Consider the following 17,672-nt stretch of genomic DNA (forward strand, 5'->3'; position numbering starts at 1 on the left):
ACATGACAGCCCGCTTGGAGTTTGCCAAAAGGCACCTTAAGGACTCTCAGACCATGAGAAACAAGATTCCCTGGTCTGATGAAACCAAAATTGAACTCTTTGGCCTGAATGCCAAGCGTCATGTCTGGAGGAAACCTGGCACCATCCCTACAGTGAAGCATGGTGGTGGCAGTATCATAATGTGGGGATGTTTTTCAGCAGCAGGGACTCTGAGACTATTCAGGATCGAGGGAAAGACAAATGGAGCAAAGTACAGAGAGATCCTTGATGAACACTTGCTCCAGAACATCTCTGGAGAGACCTGAAAATAGCTGTGCAGCGACGCTCCCCATCCAACCAGACAGAGCTTGAAAGAATCTGCAGAGAAGAATGGGAGAATCTCTCCAAATACAGGTGTGCCAATCTTGTAACGTTCTACCCAAGAACACTTGAGGCTGTAATCGCTGCCAAAGGTGCTTCAACAAAGTACTGAGTACATTTTGTAAAAACCTGTTTTTGCTTTATCATTATAGAGTATTGTGTGTAGATTGAGGGGTGGGGGGGACTATTTAATCAGTTTTAGAATAAGGCTGTAAAGTAACAAAATGTGTAAAAAGTCAAGGGGTCTGAATACTTTCCAAATGCACTGTACATATACAGTATGTAAAAATATTGTAGTATAATGTAGTATGTGCAAAACAAACAAAGACCCTCTAAGACCAATGTACATGTGCGCACACACACACACACACACACACACACACGCTCCAGCTCAGTTCTGTCTCCTCAGTGGAAGCGTAGCCTTCCCTCAGCCTCAAACAGCTTCTCTTCCTCTTCAGAAAGACAGTTTCCTTTCAAACTGTGGGTGAGTGATGACAGAGCACATGATAATCATGAACCAGCAATGCATTCAAAGACTCACAGACAAAGTAGAAATGGTGAAAGATGTTTTGGAATAACAATTTATTAATATATAAAATACTATATTAATATATAAAATACTATTAACCTGGTTTAAAATAGAGGAATGTGCCTTTAAGCGAGCATGAGTGTAACATTGCGTACACTCACCAGATCTCTTTAAGTGATGTGTTGTGGGAGAGAGCCTCTGACAGCTGTCTGATTCCATCCACTGTCAGCTGATTATTGATTAACCTGCGCAAAATGGACCAGAGGGATCGCTATGTTAACCAGCTAACTTTTACTCACATTCAGAAATAACCTTTGTTCACTTTCTGGTTAATTCTGAGGCTAAACTTCGTTATTGGTTGTTGGGAGTGTGTTGAGACTGGGGCCTGCCTTACCAGAGGTGAGATAGACCCGTGTTGGATCTGATCAGCTCTGCCATGTCTGGTGCTACATCATCTGACAACTCGTTTTGCACCAACCTAGAACACCACAACACACATTTAAACTGTACTGTACTCCAAGACACAGATACACATTTTCAAGTCTTGTGAACATGAGACAGGCATACATGAAGGTTAATTCAAGTCCTACCAGAAAATTCGGAGCCCTCTATTGTCTTTCAGTGCTTTGGCCAAGCTCCGCCCACCTTCTGAAGTGATGCCATTGGCTGAGAGACTGAGGGAGAGAAGAGCAGAGTGACATAGTGTAAAACAGATACTGTAGTTTCTCTGTGTATCTAAAAGTAAGAGTTCAATAACCCATACTGTATAGCTGATTATACAACAGGTGAGTCTAATCCTGAATGCTGCTGGTTAAAACCCGCATTCCAGCCGGTGTCTATTCCACAAGCTACCACCGGCTAAATCTATCACATTAAAATGCCTAATTACTCTGTTCCATTGACTGCGCAATCCACTGTCTCATCAGCCCAGCTAGACAATATATAAACTTGATCTCCACCATAAAAAGCATCTTGACATTATCTCACATTTCTGTTAACTAAATGTTAGTCTTTCATGTCCCATAGTATTGAATGTGTCGGGATTCGAAATCTTGAAATCATGAATCAGCATAATTGTTATGGATATATACAAATAACTATCCCTAGAAAACAGGTCAAAACTAAACAAAGTGCAGCTAGTTTGCAGTCTTTCCAGCTTCAGTTTGATGTGATTGTGTTAGCTGTGTTGTTGGCTAGCTCCTCTGAACCACAGTGTCCTGAGTAGTGAGCACATTTTCTATGCCAGATGAAATCGTGCCTCATTAGCTCATGTGGAAGGACCACCAGAGGGCAGGCTGGGCTCACGGATAGTTGCCCAACCAGGCATGTGAGTCAATGTGACCAGAGGCAATTAAGCACAGCTGACGGTACTAATGACATATTATCTTTTCCCTACAAGAGGGAGGAGGGAACCAGCAAGGAGGGAAGATAAACTATCTCTGGAGGATGGCCACCAAGAGAGGGGAGCTATCCAAGAAGAACCATTAAGACGGTGACAAACCTGTGGTTTTTGTTATAGTTTAAAGATAATCTTCTTATGTTCCTGTTTCATCTAAAGGAGATGTTTATCCTTGGGAGATTCTCATTGATTGTGTTGGAGTGTTTGTACTGACAGAAATCCCTCAATAGAGAACTGTGTTCAATCAAGAAATCCTTCTCCTAACTCGTTTATTCCACCTTTCCGCTTTAGAGTGAAACCAAATTACTTGGTCCGCTAACACCCATTATTATGGATGTACCCAAATAAATGTCACTAGAAAACAGCTTAAGCTAATGCTGCTACTTTGTTGTTGTTCTGGCTACACTGTTTGTCTACACTTGACTGTAAGTTAGCCATAGTTGGCTAGCTAGCAAGCAAGGGATAAGAACGGAACATTGGAACATAAATGGAACATTTAGGACGAACGACTGGGTCGCGCCCATAGATACGAACGACTGGGTCGTGTGTCTGGCACCTAAACCGATAGAACAAATGTCCAGCCGGCTTGGGTAGCAACCCCAGATTTGTGTCGGGACTATATCTTGTGGAAGGATGAAATAGTATGAATAAACATATGAATAAATTCATCAAAATAACATGTTTAAAGAAAATGTCAACCGTTATTTGAATATGTTGGTAACCAGTTGTATAAAAGTGATAATGCCCTTGAAGAGGATATATTCTCCAAACGTCTCCTGACCCCTCCTGTCCCCTCCTGTCTCAGCCTCCAGTATTTATGCTGCAGTAGTTTGTGTCGGGGGTGCTAGGGTCAGTTTGTTATATCTGGATTACTTCTCCTGTCCTATCCGGTGTCCTGTGTGAATTTAAGTATGCTCTCTCTAATTCTTTCTTTCTCTCTCTGAGGACCTGAGCCCTAGGACCATGCCTCAGGAATACCGGGCATGATGACTCCTTGTTGTCCCCAGTCCACCTGGCCGTGCTGCTGCTCCAGTTTCAACTGTTATGCCTGTGATTATTATTATTTGAACATGCTGGTCATTTATGAACATTTGAACATCTTGGCCATGATCTGTTATCTCCACCCGGCACATCCAGAAGAGGACTGGCCACACCACATAGCCTGGTTCCTCTCTAGGTTTCTTCCTAGGTTTTGGCCTTTCTAGGGAGTTTTTCCTAGCCACTGTGCTTCTACACCTGCATTGCTTGCTGTTTCGTGTTTTAGGCTGGGTTTTTGTACAGCACTTTGAGATATCAGCTGATGTACGAAGGGCTGTATAAGTACATTTGATTTGATATTCGCACGGTTTGCCCCTCGAATTCTTCTCCCGCCTAACAGCCGTGCCAATATATCCTCCAAGCACCGGCTTCTCACGCGTCATCACTTAAGTGTCCGTTAGTAAAATTATGCACCAATGGGTTCTACAACCTCATTACTGACATAAACTGTCATGAACCACAGGTCTGGGATAACTGAGAATGGCATGGCACAATTAGTGCCACTCGCTAGGTTTCCATTCAATTGGCACAAAATGTGCATGTGAATATCCTAAAAAGAAAATATTTTCCCAAAAGTGCTAGGTTTCCACCAAATGGACTTGTTGTGGATAAAAATTAATGCAAGTTGACAGCGCACACAAAATGTTATTTTTTTGCTACGTTTTCATGTACCAAATAAAATTTGAATATACCGATCACAAAAGCTGTTGCATTAAATAGCCCAATCTAGTCTTGGCAAGTGCAGTCTAGCATCAGTTCTCAGATACAGTAAAGGTAGACTAGTCTAGATGATGAGATTATTAGGGATGTTTCTATTTGTCAAACGGCAGTCAAGCATCGATCATCATGTTACCAGAATAAGACAATATTTATTGGAAAGGAGCATCTAGCTCATCACTGTTCACTTTCAGCACCCTGTGAAGTTCAAGATACTTACAGTATTTCATCAGTAGCCTAGTACACTGCATGGTCTCCCAAGTTGTAGTGGGAGGACCACTTACCATATCAAAACACCACTCCAAGTTACTTCGATATGATGGTTATTATATAAATATTTGTGGCGTTTAAACAGCTACTTCATGCATTATTAATTTTACCGACACTAAAAGATCCCACAATGTCCAACAAACCAATGATGTCTCTGCATTTATAAAGTTGACCCAAAACGTCCTGTTTCCATCACAGCTGTCATGATTGTTTTTATACGGTATGACTTTACCCGCATAAAAACTGTGGATGGGAATGTGGTTACTGTGCCAAATACTCAGTTAAATAAAAACAATAATGAGATATCTTGCCATCTATCTCACCAGAGGTTGGTAAGACTTGGGTGATTCCTCAGGGCCTCTGTGAATGCTCTTGCTCCTTCATCACCAATGCTGTTCTCCCACATTCTGAAAAACAGGAACAATCCATCCCATGCACTGTGTTAATTAAATTAAAAAAATATTGTAATAGTGCACTTACCCCACGTCAAAGATAGATGTGCTCTTCTGAATGGCACTGGCCAGATACCTGCCACCCACACTGGTGAACTTGTTGCTGCCAACCCTTTGAACAAATCAAAGTGCCAAAAATAAACATTTTAATTCATACACAAGTAATTATATAATTGATTGGACATACTGATGTACATACTTGACGACTCTTAACTTAGGACATTCCTCAATGATATGAGCAATTAGCTTGGCTCCGATGTCAGTAATGAGATTATTGTAAAGTCTGCAAAATCAAGACAACAGAAATACAGTCACATCATATGAATTTGTCATACAGCATAATACAGTACTAAAGTTCGACAGGCAAGTTGACCCTGATAGACACTGACTCACCCCAGAACCTCCACCACTCTGTATTTGATAAGCTCCTCAGCCAGTACTTCAATGCTGCTGTCTGAGATCTGATTGACACATAACCTGAAATGGAGAAACGAATTTAGCTGAAAAGCTATACTTTATTTGTGAGTGCTGATAGCCTTTTTTTAAATAGTGGCATAAAGTACATAGTGTTTCCATCTGCATATATTCCTAATTCCTCACCTCACCACGGTCATCTTACTGAATGAAGGCCTAAGCTGCTTGACCCCATAGTCACTGATGTTGTTGTTGTCCATGTCCACCCCTAGCCTCTTCCGCCGGTGCTGCAGCACAAAGTTGAGGGCACTGCAGTCGCCAGAGGACACATTACAGTAGCCCAGCTTGATGTAGTCAGCTGTGATTCCCTTCGCAGTCAGCTGGGCCACCTCTTTACTTCCTGTCTCGAAAATGCAGCGCAGCATCCACAGGAAGTTGGGCAGGACATGCACCTTGCTGCCCTCCTGCTCTGTGCTGTGGAGTGGCAGACCGTGGAGGTGGGACCTCACGCTGGTGAACAGGTAGGACTTGAGGACCGCCCGCTTTCTCTTCAGTAGCGATGGAGGAACCATGTGCTCCAGCAGGCCGGCATTGGCCTTAGACAGCAGTCCACACAGGAAGAGGTTGGCGTACTGGAGATGCTCGTTGGTCTTGAACGGGTCCTTTCCCCTGGGTTTGGAGGAGCCACCGATGCAGGGGAAGACATATGATAAACAAGATGTGTTGTCCCTCCTGCTGCACTCAGTGAAGAACTTGAGGATGTTGCCGACGCTGGCCTGTTCATCCAGAACCAGGGAGAATGCAGCCAAGAAGGACTGTAGGGTGAGATGAAAGAACTCAAAGGTAGAAGGGTTTCCACAGGCATCGTAGCGGCTGACCGATCGGAGGAAACCCACCTGAAAGTCCTCCTCATTCAGGCCACAGGAGGTCACCTCCTCCTGGTCGAACACAAAGCCTCCTCTCTCCGTGCCCAGCAGAGCCAGCTTCGAGAAGGCTGTCAGTGGCCTCAACCCTGCCCTGAAGGTATCAGCGGGGCACCTGGTGTTTCTCGTCAGGAGGCCCGGTGGGGGAGCAGCCCCCCGGCTGAAGAAGACTTCAGAAAGAAGAAGGAATATGTTAGTGAGGGTCACGCAAGCCTCTGGCAACTCAAAGTCATCGTAGACTGAGTGCAGGTGTTTAAAGCTCTTGAAGACGATCCAGCAGAAGAGGGGGATGGAGCAGAGGCCACAGAGGTCGGGGCTGGCATCCAGCTGGACTGAGACCAGGTCCCTGTGCTCCTGCTCTTTGAAGTGTAGGTTGGTGTAGGTTTGAAGGTGGGCCGGAGAGAACCCACGCAGTGCCACCCTCTTCCGGATCACCCTGCTCTGGACCTCGGTGCCTGTCCGAGCCGTGAGGACCTTCCGGGAACCACTGAGCAGCTTCCCACAGAGCAGGTTAATGAGCACCAGAAGAGGGTGAATCTTCTCCTCTGGAGAAACCACCTCAGGCATGTTCTCCAGGTCCAGATCAGCCTGGATCTCATCATAGCCGTCAAATGTAAAGAGAACCTTTTCGGGGAAGCGGACGATGTAGCTAAACACCTCATTGTCTGCATCTTGGTCGGGGTAGCAGTTGTATTTGAAAAGCAGGTCCCTGAGTGAGATCTCGTCTGTCTCCTTGAATGTGCTGAACATCCTACAGCGGAACTTGAAGAAGAACATGGCGTCTGTCTGTTCCAGCTCCCTATTGGACCACAGCCTCTGGAGCTTCTGGAGGAGGATGGACTTGCCCACCCCAGCGTCCCCCGTGATGAGCACCGTCTCTGCCTGTGGGTTAAAGACACCCTGTTCTCCCAGGAGCTGCTCCAGACCCTCCAGGTGGCCCAGGCTCTCATTGCGGTCATTCAGGAGCTCCATCAGGGTGTCTGTATAGAGCTCCTCCAGCAGGGTTTCTTCTTGCTGGGCGTAGGATGCAATGAAGAATGTGTCTCGGCCCAGCTCGTGCCTCAGCTTCTCACAGTACCTACTAACTGAGAGGAGGGGGGTAGGGAGAATAAACTGGAGTCTCATTCTCAATTGCTGATATTCAGCCAAAATATACAGTAGTTTCCCCCGTGATTCTCTAATAGCTTACATTTTCAATGCACTGTATTTTTTATTGTTAAGTACAATTCCAATAACACATATGAAGTGCAGCACCATACAGTTTACTGACATACTTACTAGGGTCCGTGTTCTTCACTGGTATGTCCCGTATGAAGTCTGGTGGCTGGTAGTTGATCTCTTTAAGCCATGGTTGGAGGTCTATGTATGCATCATAAACTTTGTAGAGAATATATAGGAAGTATTCACATGCCTGCTCCCCTTTGCTTTGGACCAATTCCAGCATTTTACGCACCTGCGCCATGTCAATCATAAGTAAATAATATTTACTTTACAGTGATTCAATAATAATTTGACAGCTAACAGTTCCCCCCTTTTACACACCTGCACAATGGCAATCATATTTACTTACCAGTGATTCATATTTAATTAATATTACTTCCCACATTTTGACTAATGTGGCCAAACAGGATTTTTCACAGATAATATTCTGGCAACATACCAAATGCCATTGTATTGCAAAATCAAGTCTTGTCTTTATATTTTCTCATCTTAAAATCAATTAGTCCATTTTAGTTTGGGCCTAGTAAGCTATTTGTGAATACAAGAGCATGTCTTTGTGATGGGTACTTTGTCATTTAATGTGTGTTGTCCAAATGGACATGTCTCCTCTCTGAAACCCTCCTATGGTAAATTACCTGGTCTGTCTTGGTGGCTGAGCGCTGGATGATTTCTGTATCCTCAAAACACAGAAAGCCACTTTGTAGGAGGTTATCCAGAATGCACTGCGTGCTCTTCACCTGGGAGACCAGTAGCTCACGGTGCAAGGTGAACAGTTGGACAGTGGACACATGGCCCATTAGTCCAGCACAGACTTTTTCGGCACTGGAGCCCATAATATGCATGCAGCTGGACTTCAGCTTTTACTGGAAGAGAGTAGGGGGAATTCAATAGCGGAATGGTTTCATTTCATGAAGATAAAGCAGAGATTTCACAATTGTCTCCTGTGTGCATATTTATCTCCTGTAGCAAATAACAGAGAATCATCAATTAGGAGAGAATTATGGATCCAACAAAATGGATAAAAGACATGTGAATGTGTAATGTACAGAATCACATACAGTATAATATGGGCTGGAACATTTAGCCTACCTTCAAAAACGTGTTGATTACATTGTTCTTATGGGCACTCTCCTAAAGCGCTGTGGAAAAACTTGGGAACCACAGCTCTCCATTAAAACAAACTCCTATTGCTTATGAAACTGTTGAAAATAGCGTACAACAGGATATTAATTAAACTTTTCTCTAAGACCAGGATATTAACCGAACATGTCTCTCGGACTGTTAGAAGAGTGATCTAGTCTTGTCTCAAACAGTTTTCTGAAGAGAGGAAAAACACTGAACACTGTACTGGCTCGTTATCGGGTCTTTCCATGAGGAAGTGAAACCCAAAACAGCCTGGGATGCTTGTAATTTCACCTCGGATTGTGTAACTGTGCTTTTGGCATGCTGTGTTATCTGCCTCTTGCCACAACAGGAGCAAAGCATAATAGCAAACACATTATACAGGACCCGGCACTAGCCTTTTGGGGGCCCTAAGCAAGATTTGGTTGGGGGAACCCGAGCTGGCGGTAAACATTTTTAGGGGCCCGCTCTTCACTGTGGAGAGACATTTTTAAGGTTCCTACAAGCTCCACTCCACTGATCTACGTGCTTGCGTGCACGTGGGCAGAGTGGAATTTTTAGAGTAGTCAACTCCTTTTGGTAAAATTATATCCTCACCGGTTCCACTCCCTTTCACAAGGGGGCAATAGAAAAGTATTTTATTTTTATCTTTTCATTTTGTGAAAACATGAAGTTGCCTTCCCTTGCTAGTAGTAGCTAGCTGGCTAAAAACATAGAATACTAGCCAGTCTTTTTAGCTTCCCATATCTCCATGTGAAATAATCCGATTTATAATAGCAAAATATACCAGGGAAATGTTCTTATATTTGCCAGTGTAACCTAAAACATTATCCCAGTTTGAAATGCTGCTTGTGTATTCATTCCCATATCAGCTAAAAATAGAACCACGTGTTTTGGTTAGGGAGAAAAAAGCACATACTGTATCTCACAGCTGTTTTTACCAGTAGCCTGGAATCAGTAGTTATTACTTCTAAACAAAATATATTTTGGGGGGAATTCAAATAAGGCTGCAATGTTTGGTTTATTGTTTGAACAATCACTGAGAATATATTTGCCTATCAATGCAAAATAGGCTACTTTGATGCATTGCCTATTAATAGTCTATAGAGAGAGAATAAAGTAGACGGCGCACGTCAAACGTCTGATTTATGACCCTATGTCCGGGTGACGCGAACATGCCCAAATATGGGCATCCTGTCAGGACCTCCTGGAGGGAAGGAGTCACGTGATTATGGCCATATAAGTGCATCCTGTTGTCACATGTTACAGTGTGCTTGTTATTTTATATCTATATTGCATCTATTCCTTTGAAGTTGTCATGATGATTGATGTGTAGGGACCTGGTTGAACTGGGTGGGATGTGTTTGAATATTTCAAAGAGGATGGCCCCACACCCACCATATTTTATTGCCCTTAGGGTTGTTGTCTATGAAACAGGAATGTCCGGTGAACACTAAACAAGATTTTAAAAATAAAACCCAGAACATTTAACAGAAAATGATGTCTCCTAGGCAAATTCTCAGGGTGCTATGCCTCTCTTGTCACGGACCCAATGATAAAAGCATCGAAGACGTTTTATATGAAGCCCCTGAATGTTTTAAAGGAGTTTTGGATACGAGTGATGGACATATGGCTTACATATTACAACTGAGGATTCTACTGTTAAGATTTTCACAGACAGCAGTCCCAAACCCCTTTATCATGCAAAACCTGGGAGTTCTTCTCCTGCGCTGCGTATGAGAGAATGGCTTAAGATAAGGCTAGCGCTCTGTCAAATTGAACAGGCCCTGAGTGGTACAAATATGCCTGGCTTTGCATTGGAAGAGCTTGTGTACGGGCGCAGTGATTTGAAAGCCATAAGGATCTCTTCAATGGCGTATAGCCCTGACTCCAAAGTGACAATTTTAGCATGTGAACAATTTGATAGTACAAATGCGACGAAGTCTGTCAATTCATATGTATTTTCCAAAGCCTGCAAGGATGTAAACTTTTTTATGCCAGTGTTTAGCTTTAAATGGATTGATTACCCTATATTCATAACCTGGATGAATAAACTGGACAGTCTTTTCCAAAATCGTGTACAATTACTGGCCGCTTCTATCCTTAAGACATACCCAGCGTCTACATGCCAGACGTTTGATCTATCCCTGGAGTGAAAACATACGGAGCCTTGACGGAGCGTGTGTGGGATATCCTGCGACGAAGAGAGTCTGTCTTGACGATGGTGAATTGGAAACTGATGGCAGTATAAACATATAGCCGGAATAACCTGCCCCTTTATCTGTAATAAAGGAATAGTAAAAATGTTTAAGTAATTATTGCCTGTTTTAAAAGGTCTGTACTAAAGATTTAGAATGAAATGGTTTTAAAGCGGTATCTCACCTTTAGCGAAGGGGAATCTCTTGTTTTTTCTTTTCGTCCACTCTGTCGCGGAGAAATGCAATGTCTTATTTTATAGGAATACAGTCTTTCCTACAACGGTTTGTTATAAACATTAAAGGTTATTGAAAGTTTAGTACTGTCTGGTAATGATGTATAACTGTTGTACAACCAATGTTTATAATTAAAACATACATGCATGTTTCAATATTGCACAGTAAAATTGTTTTGGATTCATTATAAGATGTTTTAAAGACGTCTGTACTAAACATTATGAATTAAATAAATGGTTTTAAATAGGTACAATGGGGCAAAAAAGTATTTAGTCAGTCACCAATTGTGCAAGTTCTCCCACTTAAAAAGATGAGAGAGGCCTGTAGTTTTCATCATAGGTACACTTCAACTATGACAGACAAAATGAGAAAAATAAATCCAGAAAATCACATTGTAGGATTTTTAATGAATTTATTTGCAAATTATGGTGGAAAATAAGTATTTGGTCCCCTACGAACAAGCAAGATTTCTGGCTCTCACAGACCTATAACTTCTTCTTTAAGAGGCTCCTCTGTCCTCCACTCGTTACCTGTATTAATGGCACCTGTTTGAACTTGTTATCAGTATAAAAGACACCTGTCTTTTGGGGCGTTTGAAACCAAAAAGGTATGTGAGGCTGTTTAGAATTGGATGTGCGTCTCTTAAAATGGGCACTTTCGATTCATTAACTCACATGCCTTTCAAATACGTATTTATCTCACCCCCAAGGACGTGGGGGGCTAAAAAGTCAAACAACCCCGGCAGAATATATCTTGTCTAGACAACCTCCTACGGTTTAAAATAGATGTTATTTCTAATCAGCCCATATACAAACGACCCCCCCACCCAGGTCTCTAAATTTATATCGGTGATAAGAGAATTATGTTCTCCAGGTACATCACCCAATTTAATTATATTACTCTCAGTCTGCATTTAACATTACATTTAAGTCATTTAGCAGACGCTCTTATCCAGAGCGACTTACAAATTGGTGCATTCACCTTATGACATCCAGTGGAACAGCCACTTTACAATAGTGCATCTAAATCTTTTGAGGGGGGGGGTGAGAATGATTACTTTATCCTATCCTAGGTATTCCTTAAAGAGGTGGGGTTTCAGGTGTCTCCGGAAGGAGAGGGGTGGGATGACGTGAGAGAACTTGGGAAGGTTGAACACCAGACGGGCTGCGGCGTTCTGGATGAGTTGTAGGGGTTTAATGGCACAGGCAGGGAGCCCAGCCAACAGCGAGTTGCAGTAATCCAGACGGGAGATGACAAGTGCCTGGATTAGGACCTGCGCCGCTTCCTGTGTGAGGCAGGGTCGTACTCTGCGGATGTTGTAGAGCATGAACCTACAGGAACGGGCCACCGCCTTGATGTTAGTTGAGAACGACAGGGTGTTGTCCAGGATCACGCCAAGGTTCTTAGCGCTCTGGGAGGAGGACACAATGGAGTTGTCAACTGTGATGGCGAGATCATGGAACGGGCAGTCCTTCCCCGGGAGGAAGAGCAGCTCCGTCTTGCCGAGGTTCAGCTTGAGGTGGTGATCCGTCATCCACACTGATATGTCTGCCAGACATGCAGAGATGCGATTCGCCACCTGGTCATCAGAAGGGGGAAAGGAGAAGATTAATTGTGTGTCGTCTGCATAGCAATGATAGGAGAGACCATGTGAGGTTATGACAGAGCCAAGTGACTTGGTGTATAGCGAGAATAGGAGAGGGCCTAAAACAGAGCCCTGGGGGACACCAGTGGTGAGAGCGCGTGGTGAGGAGACAGATTCTCGCCACGCCACCTGGTAGGAGCGACCTGTCAGGTAGGACGCAATCCAAGCGTGGGCCGCGCCGGAGATGCCCAACTCGGAGAGGGTGGAGAGGAGGATCTGAAGGTTCACAGTATCGAAGGCAGATCGATGAGAGCAGAGGAGAGAGAGTTAGCTTTAGCAGTGCGGAGCGCCTCCGTGATACAGAGAAGAGAAGTCTCAGTTGAATGACTAGTCTTGAAACCTGACTGATTTGGATCAAGAAGGTCATTCTGAGAGAGATAGCGGGAGAGCTGGCCAAGGACGGCACGTTCAAGAGTTTTGGAGAGAAAAGAAAGAAGGGATACTGGTCTGTAGTTGTTGACATCGGAGGGATCGAGTAAAGTTTTTTCAGAAGGGGTGCAACTCTCGTTCTCTTGAAGACGGAAGGGACGTAGCCAGCGGTCAGGGATGAGTTGATGAGCGAGGTGAGGTAAGGGAGAAGGTCTCCGGAAATGGTCTGGAGAAGAGAGGAGGGGATAGGGTCAAGCGGGCAGGTTGTTGGGCGGCCGGCCGTCACAAGACGCGAGATTTCATCTGGAGAGAGAGGGGAGAAAGAGGTCAGAGCACAGGGTAGGGCAGTGTGAGCAGAACCAGCGATGTCGTTTGACTTAGCAAACGAGGATCGGATGTCGTCGACCTTCTTTTCAAAATGGTTGACGAAGTCATCTGCAGAGAGGGAGGAGGGGGGAGGGGGAGGAGGATTCAGGAGGGAGGAGAAGGTGGCAAAGAGCTTCCTAGGGTTAGAGGCAGATGCTTGGAATTTAGAGTGGTAGAAAGTGGCCTTAGCAGCAGAGACAGAGGAGGAAAATGTAGAGAGGAGGGAGTGAAAGGATGGCAGGTCCGCAGGGAGGCGAGTTTTCCTCCATTTCCGCTCGGCTGCCCGGAGCCCTGTTCTGTGAGCTCGCAATGAGTCGTCGAGCCACGGAGCGGGAGGGGAGGACCGAGCCGGCCTGGAGGATAGGGGACATAGAGAGTCAAAGGATGCAGAAAGGGAGGAGAGGAGGGTTGAGGAGGCAGAATCAGGAGATAGGTTGGAGAAGGTTTGAGCAGAGGGAAGAGATGATAGGATGGAAGAGGAGAGAGTAGCGGGGGAGAGAGAGCGAAGGTTGGGACGGCGCGATACCATCCGAGTAGGGGCAGTGTGGGAAGTGTTGGATGAGAGTGAGAGGGAAAAGGATACAAGGTAGTGGTCGGAGACTTGGAGGGGAGTTGCAATGAGGTTAGTGGAAGAACAGCATCTAGTAAAGATGAGGTCGAGCGTATTGCCTGCCTTGTGAGTAGGGGGGGAAGGTGAGAGGGTGAGGTCAAAAGAGGAGATGAGTGGAGTGGAAAGAAGGAGGCAGAGAGGAATGAGTCAAAGGTAGACGTGGGGAGGTTAAAGTCGCCCAGAACTGTGAGAGGTGAGCCGTCCTCAGGAAAGGAGCTTATCAAGGCATTAAGCTCATTGATGAACTCTCCGAGGGAACCTGGAGGGCGATAAATGATAAGGATGTTAAGCTTGAAAGGGCTGGTAACTGTGACAGCATGGAATTCAAAGGAGGCGATAGACAGATGGGTAAGGGGAGAAAGAGAGAATGACCACTTGGGAGAGATGAGGATCCCGGTGCCACCACCCCGCTGACCAGAAGCTCTCGGGGTGTGCGAGAACACGTGGGCGGACGAAGAGAGAGCAGTAGGAGTAGCAGTGTTATCTGTGGTGATCCATGTTTCCGTCAGTGCCAAGAAGTCGAGGGACTGGAGGGAGGCATAGGCTGAGATGAACTCTGCATTGTTGGCCGCAGATTGGCAGTTCCAGAGGCTACCGGAGACCTGGAACTCCACGTGGGTCGTGCGCGCTGGGACCACCAGATTAGGGTGGCCGTGGCCACGCGGTGTGGAGCGTTTGTATGGTCTGTGCAGAGAGGAGAGAACAGGGATAGACAGACACATAGTTGACAGGCTACAGAAGAGGCTACGCTAATGCAAAGGAGATTGGAATGACAAGTGGACTACACGTCTCGAATGTTCAGAAAGTTAAGCTTACGTAGCAAGAATCTTATTGACTAAAATGATTAAAATGATACAGTACTGCTGAAGTAGGCTAGCTGGCAGTGGCTGCGTTGTTGACTTTGTAGGCTAGCTGGCAGTGGCTGCGTTGTTGACACTACACTAATCAAGTCGTTCCGTTGAGTGTAATAGTTTCTACAGTGCTGCTATTCGGGGGCTAGCTGGCTAGCTAGCAGTGTTGATTACGTTACGTTGCGTTAAAAGAACGACAATAGCTGGCTAGCTAACCTAGAAAATCGCTCTAGACTACACAATTATCTTTGATACAAAGACGGCTATGTAGCTAGCTACGATCAAACAAATCAAACCGTTGTACTGTAATGAAATGAAATGAAAATGTGATACTACCTGTGGAGCGAAGCGGAATGCGACCGGGTTGTTTAGTGCGGGAGTTCTATTCAGTAGACGTTGGCTAGCTGTTGGCTAGCTAGCAGTGTCTCCTACGTTAAGGATGACAAATAGCTGGCTAGCTAACCTCCGTAAATTAAGATAATCACTCTAAGACTACACACTCTAAACTACACAATTATCTTGGATACGAAGACAGCAAAGACAACTATGTAGCTAGCTAACACTACACTAATCAAGTCGTTCAGTTGAGTGTAATAGTTTCTACAGTGCTGCTATTCGGTAGACGGTGGACGTTTGCTAGCTGGCTAGCTGCTGGGCAGATAGCAGTGTAGACTACGTTAGGACGACGAAATACGATAATTACGCAATTATCTTTGATACAAAGACGGCTATGTAGCTAGCTAAGAAGAAATTGCTAAGATTAGACAAATCAAACCATTGTACTATAATGAAATGTAATGAAATGTAATGAAAAGTTATACTACCTGCGGACCGAAGTGCTGATGCGACCGCTCGCTCCAACCCGGAAGTAGAATAACTACTTCCGGGTAGTAGAATTCTGCAAACCAGAATGTGTAAGATCCTGGTCGGATGAAACAGATGGAGGCCCAGCTAAATAGTCAAAAAGGTTTATTCACGGGATGTTCTGAAGGCAAGAATACAAATCAATTCATTTTATACTGACTTCTCTCACACACACACACACACACACACACACACACACACACACACACACACACACACACACACACACACACACACACACACACACACACACACACACACACACACACACACACACACATGCACACAAACAGACGCACACACATGTCCTGCTACGCACACACTATCTGTCTCACTACCCAGCCGACAGAGATAGTGACCTTGTCCTTGGCGTACTCCCCGTTCTCTCCCAAATCTCTAGTCAGGTCGGCACCAAGCTCAGACAGTCTGTGTTTAAAATACCATAAAGACATGTTTGTTTTACCGTAATTCTGACTAGGAGTACACATTTATTGATTATGATTGTATACATTCTAATCAATTCCATACAATTATATGATGTAGGAAATCAAAAGGAAATACAGGCAGACAGAATAGAACCTGTGGTTGTTATGCAGGTGAATGAGGACCCAAAAGCGACTTGGCGAAAACAGAGTCTTTATTCCAGTAAAGGATAAAAGCAATACTCCTGGACAATCAAGGCAGAAAACAAAACATGAAAAAAATTAAATCCACTCGTAGTGACGAGGACAGACTGGAGACTCGACCATTGACTGCAGGTTGCCTCGGGAAGGCACCGACCGTAGCAGACTCAGACACCTGCTCACACGCAGCATCTGAAGGAGACAAGACACGACAGGGCGAGACAAGGACACAGCACAGCGAACATCATACAAGGATCCGACAGGACAGAAACGGAAAACAAGGGGAGAAATAGGGACTCTAATCAGAGGACAAGATAGGGGACAGGTGTGAAAAGACTAAATGAGTGAGTAGGAGAATGAGGAACAGCTGGGAGCAGGAACGGAACGATAGAGAGAGGAGAGAGAGGGAGGGGGAGAGAGAGGGATAGAAAAAGAGAACGAACCTAATAAGACCAGCAGGGGGAAACGAACAGAAGGGAAAGCATAATGACAAGACAATATAAGACAAAACATGACAGTGGTTTTGGAGTCTCTAAACATTCAGGGTTACTATATGGTCTTTTTTTTGCTTAAGGGATGCCACCCGAAAAAACGTCACCCCCACTCTGTAAGATCCTTACAGAATATCTCTCCTTTGAGCCCCGACCGCAGCGCGAGTGACAACCGATCCACTCTGTATGAACGACCAAAAGCGCAACTCCAGACAAGGCCAGCAGCCCAGAACAGCTGAAAAAACATCTGTGAATCCGTCCTAATTGAGCTTTTGACGGCACTAAGTATTTTCAGGGAATGGTATGGATATTATTGATATTATTGTAATATTAAACAGGAGTTATATGTTTTTTAAAAACCAAAACAATTTTTTGGGGGGGTAATATGTCAAATGCACGTATTCTTATAATTTAAAATGTATAGTATATATAGTGTAAATATATGTTAATATTATCTAACGTTTGTAGGGTATCCGTCCTTTACGCAGTTGCTCCAATGAATAAATTATCTGGAACAGCCTTCGTTAGAAGGGGATTCAGCAAAACGTGTGCAACGTGTACATTAAAAACAAAACGTGTGCACCCTATATTAAAAGCTATTTTAATAGACGCGCGCCCTCTACTTTATTCTCTATGTCTATATATAAGATCAACGAACCAGGCAAGCTTCATTTCCTACACAACACTACCTTCATGGCTACGGAAGGGATGATTACACTATTTTTATGTGGCACGGGAGTATGTCGAATGTCGGAGTGCACTACAAGGAGCCGTCCCTTTTCTGACGAAAAATGACATTGCGACACTGCGCTACTCTATCGGCATAGTTTGCATATTCTGTGTGGACCCCTTTAAAGTTCATTTTTAAAGCTAATTTCCTGCAATTCTACAAATTTTATAATGACTTATGCCATGTTAAGGATATCTGAGTGAGAATAACTAACTAAATCAATGTGGGCCCCATGGAGGTCAGAGC

General features: G+C 44.4%; 1 protein-coding gene across 2 annotated transcripts; it reads right to left on the reverse strand.

Annotated features, from left to right (window-relative positions):
• Positions 1 to 550: 550 nt before the first annotated feature.
• Positions 551 to 8,773, reverse strand: LOC124004653 (nucleotide-binding oligomerization domain-containing protein 1-like). Of its 2 annotated transcripts, none has more exons than XM_046313321.1 (12): positions 8,413 to 8,773; positions 7,959 to 8,186; positions 7,381 to 7,555; positions 5,366 to 7,187; positions 5,159 to 5,242; positions 4,965 to 5,048; positions 4,794 to 4,877; positions 4,637 to 4,720; positions 1,480 to 1,563; positions 1,284 to 1,367; positions 1,051 to 1,134; positions 551 to 838 (listed from the first exon to the last, which is right to left on the reverse strand). In XM_046313321.1, exons 2-12 carry the CDS (start codon positions 8,163 to 8,165, stop codon positions 766 to 768), a joined length of 2,865 nt encoding a protein of 954 aa, XP_046169277.1. In that variant the 5' UTR covers positions 8,166 to 8,186; positions 8,413 to 8,773; the 3' UTR covers positions 551 to 765. The 2 variants fall into 2 exon arrangements, with proteins under 2 accessions (XP_046169277.1, XP_046169278.1); XM_046313322.1 differs by having other exon boundaries at positions 7,959 to 8,283.
• Positions 8,774 to 17,672: the final 8,899 nt, after the last annotated feature.

The sequence above is a fragment of the Oncorhynchus gorbuscha genome, linkage group LG19 (assembly GCF_021184085.1).
Source record: "Oncorhynchus gorbuscha isolate QuinsamMale2020 ecotype Even-year linkage group LG19, OgorEven_v1.0, whole genome shotgun sequence".
Classification (NCBI taxonomy): Eukaryota; Metazoa; Chordata; class Actinopteri; order Salmoniformes; family Salmonidae; genus Oncorhynchus; species Oncorhynchus gorbuscha.

Excerpts from the sequence above, each read along its gene's own strand:
- LOC124004653 (XM_046313321.1), bottom strand. The coding sequence starts at position 8,165 with ATGCATATTATGGGCTCCAGTGCCGAAAAAGTCTGTGCTGGACTAATG. Across the intron at positions 7,556-7,958 it reads CAGCCACCAAGACAGACCAG|GTGCGTAAAATGCTGGAATT; the intron begins GTAATTTACCAT and ends GACATGGCGCAG. Across the intron at positions 1,135-1,283 it reads ACGGGTCTATCTCACCTCTG|GTTAATCAATAATCAGCTGA; the intron begins GTAAGGCAGGCC and ends CATTTTGCGCAG.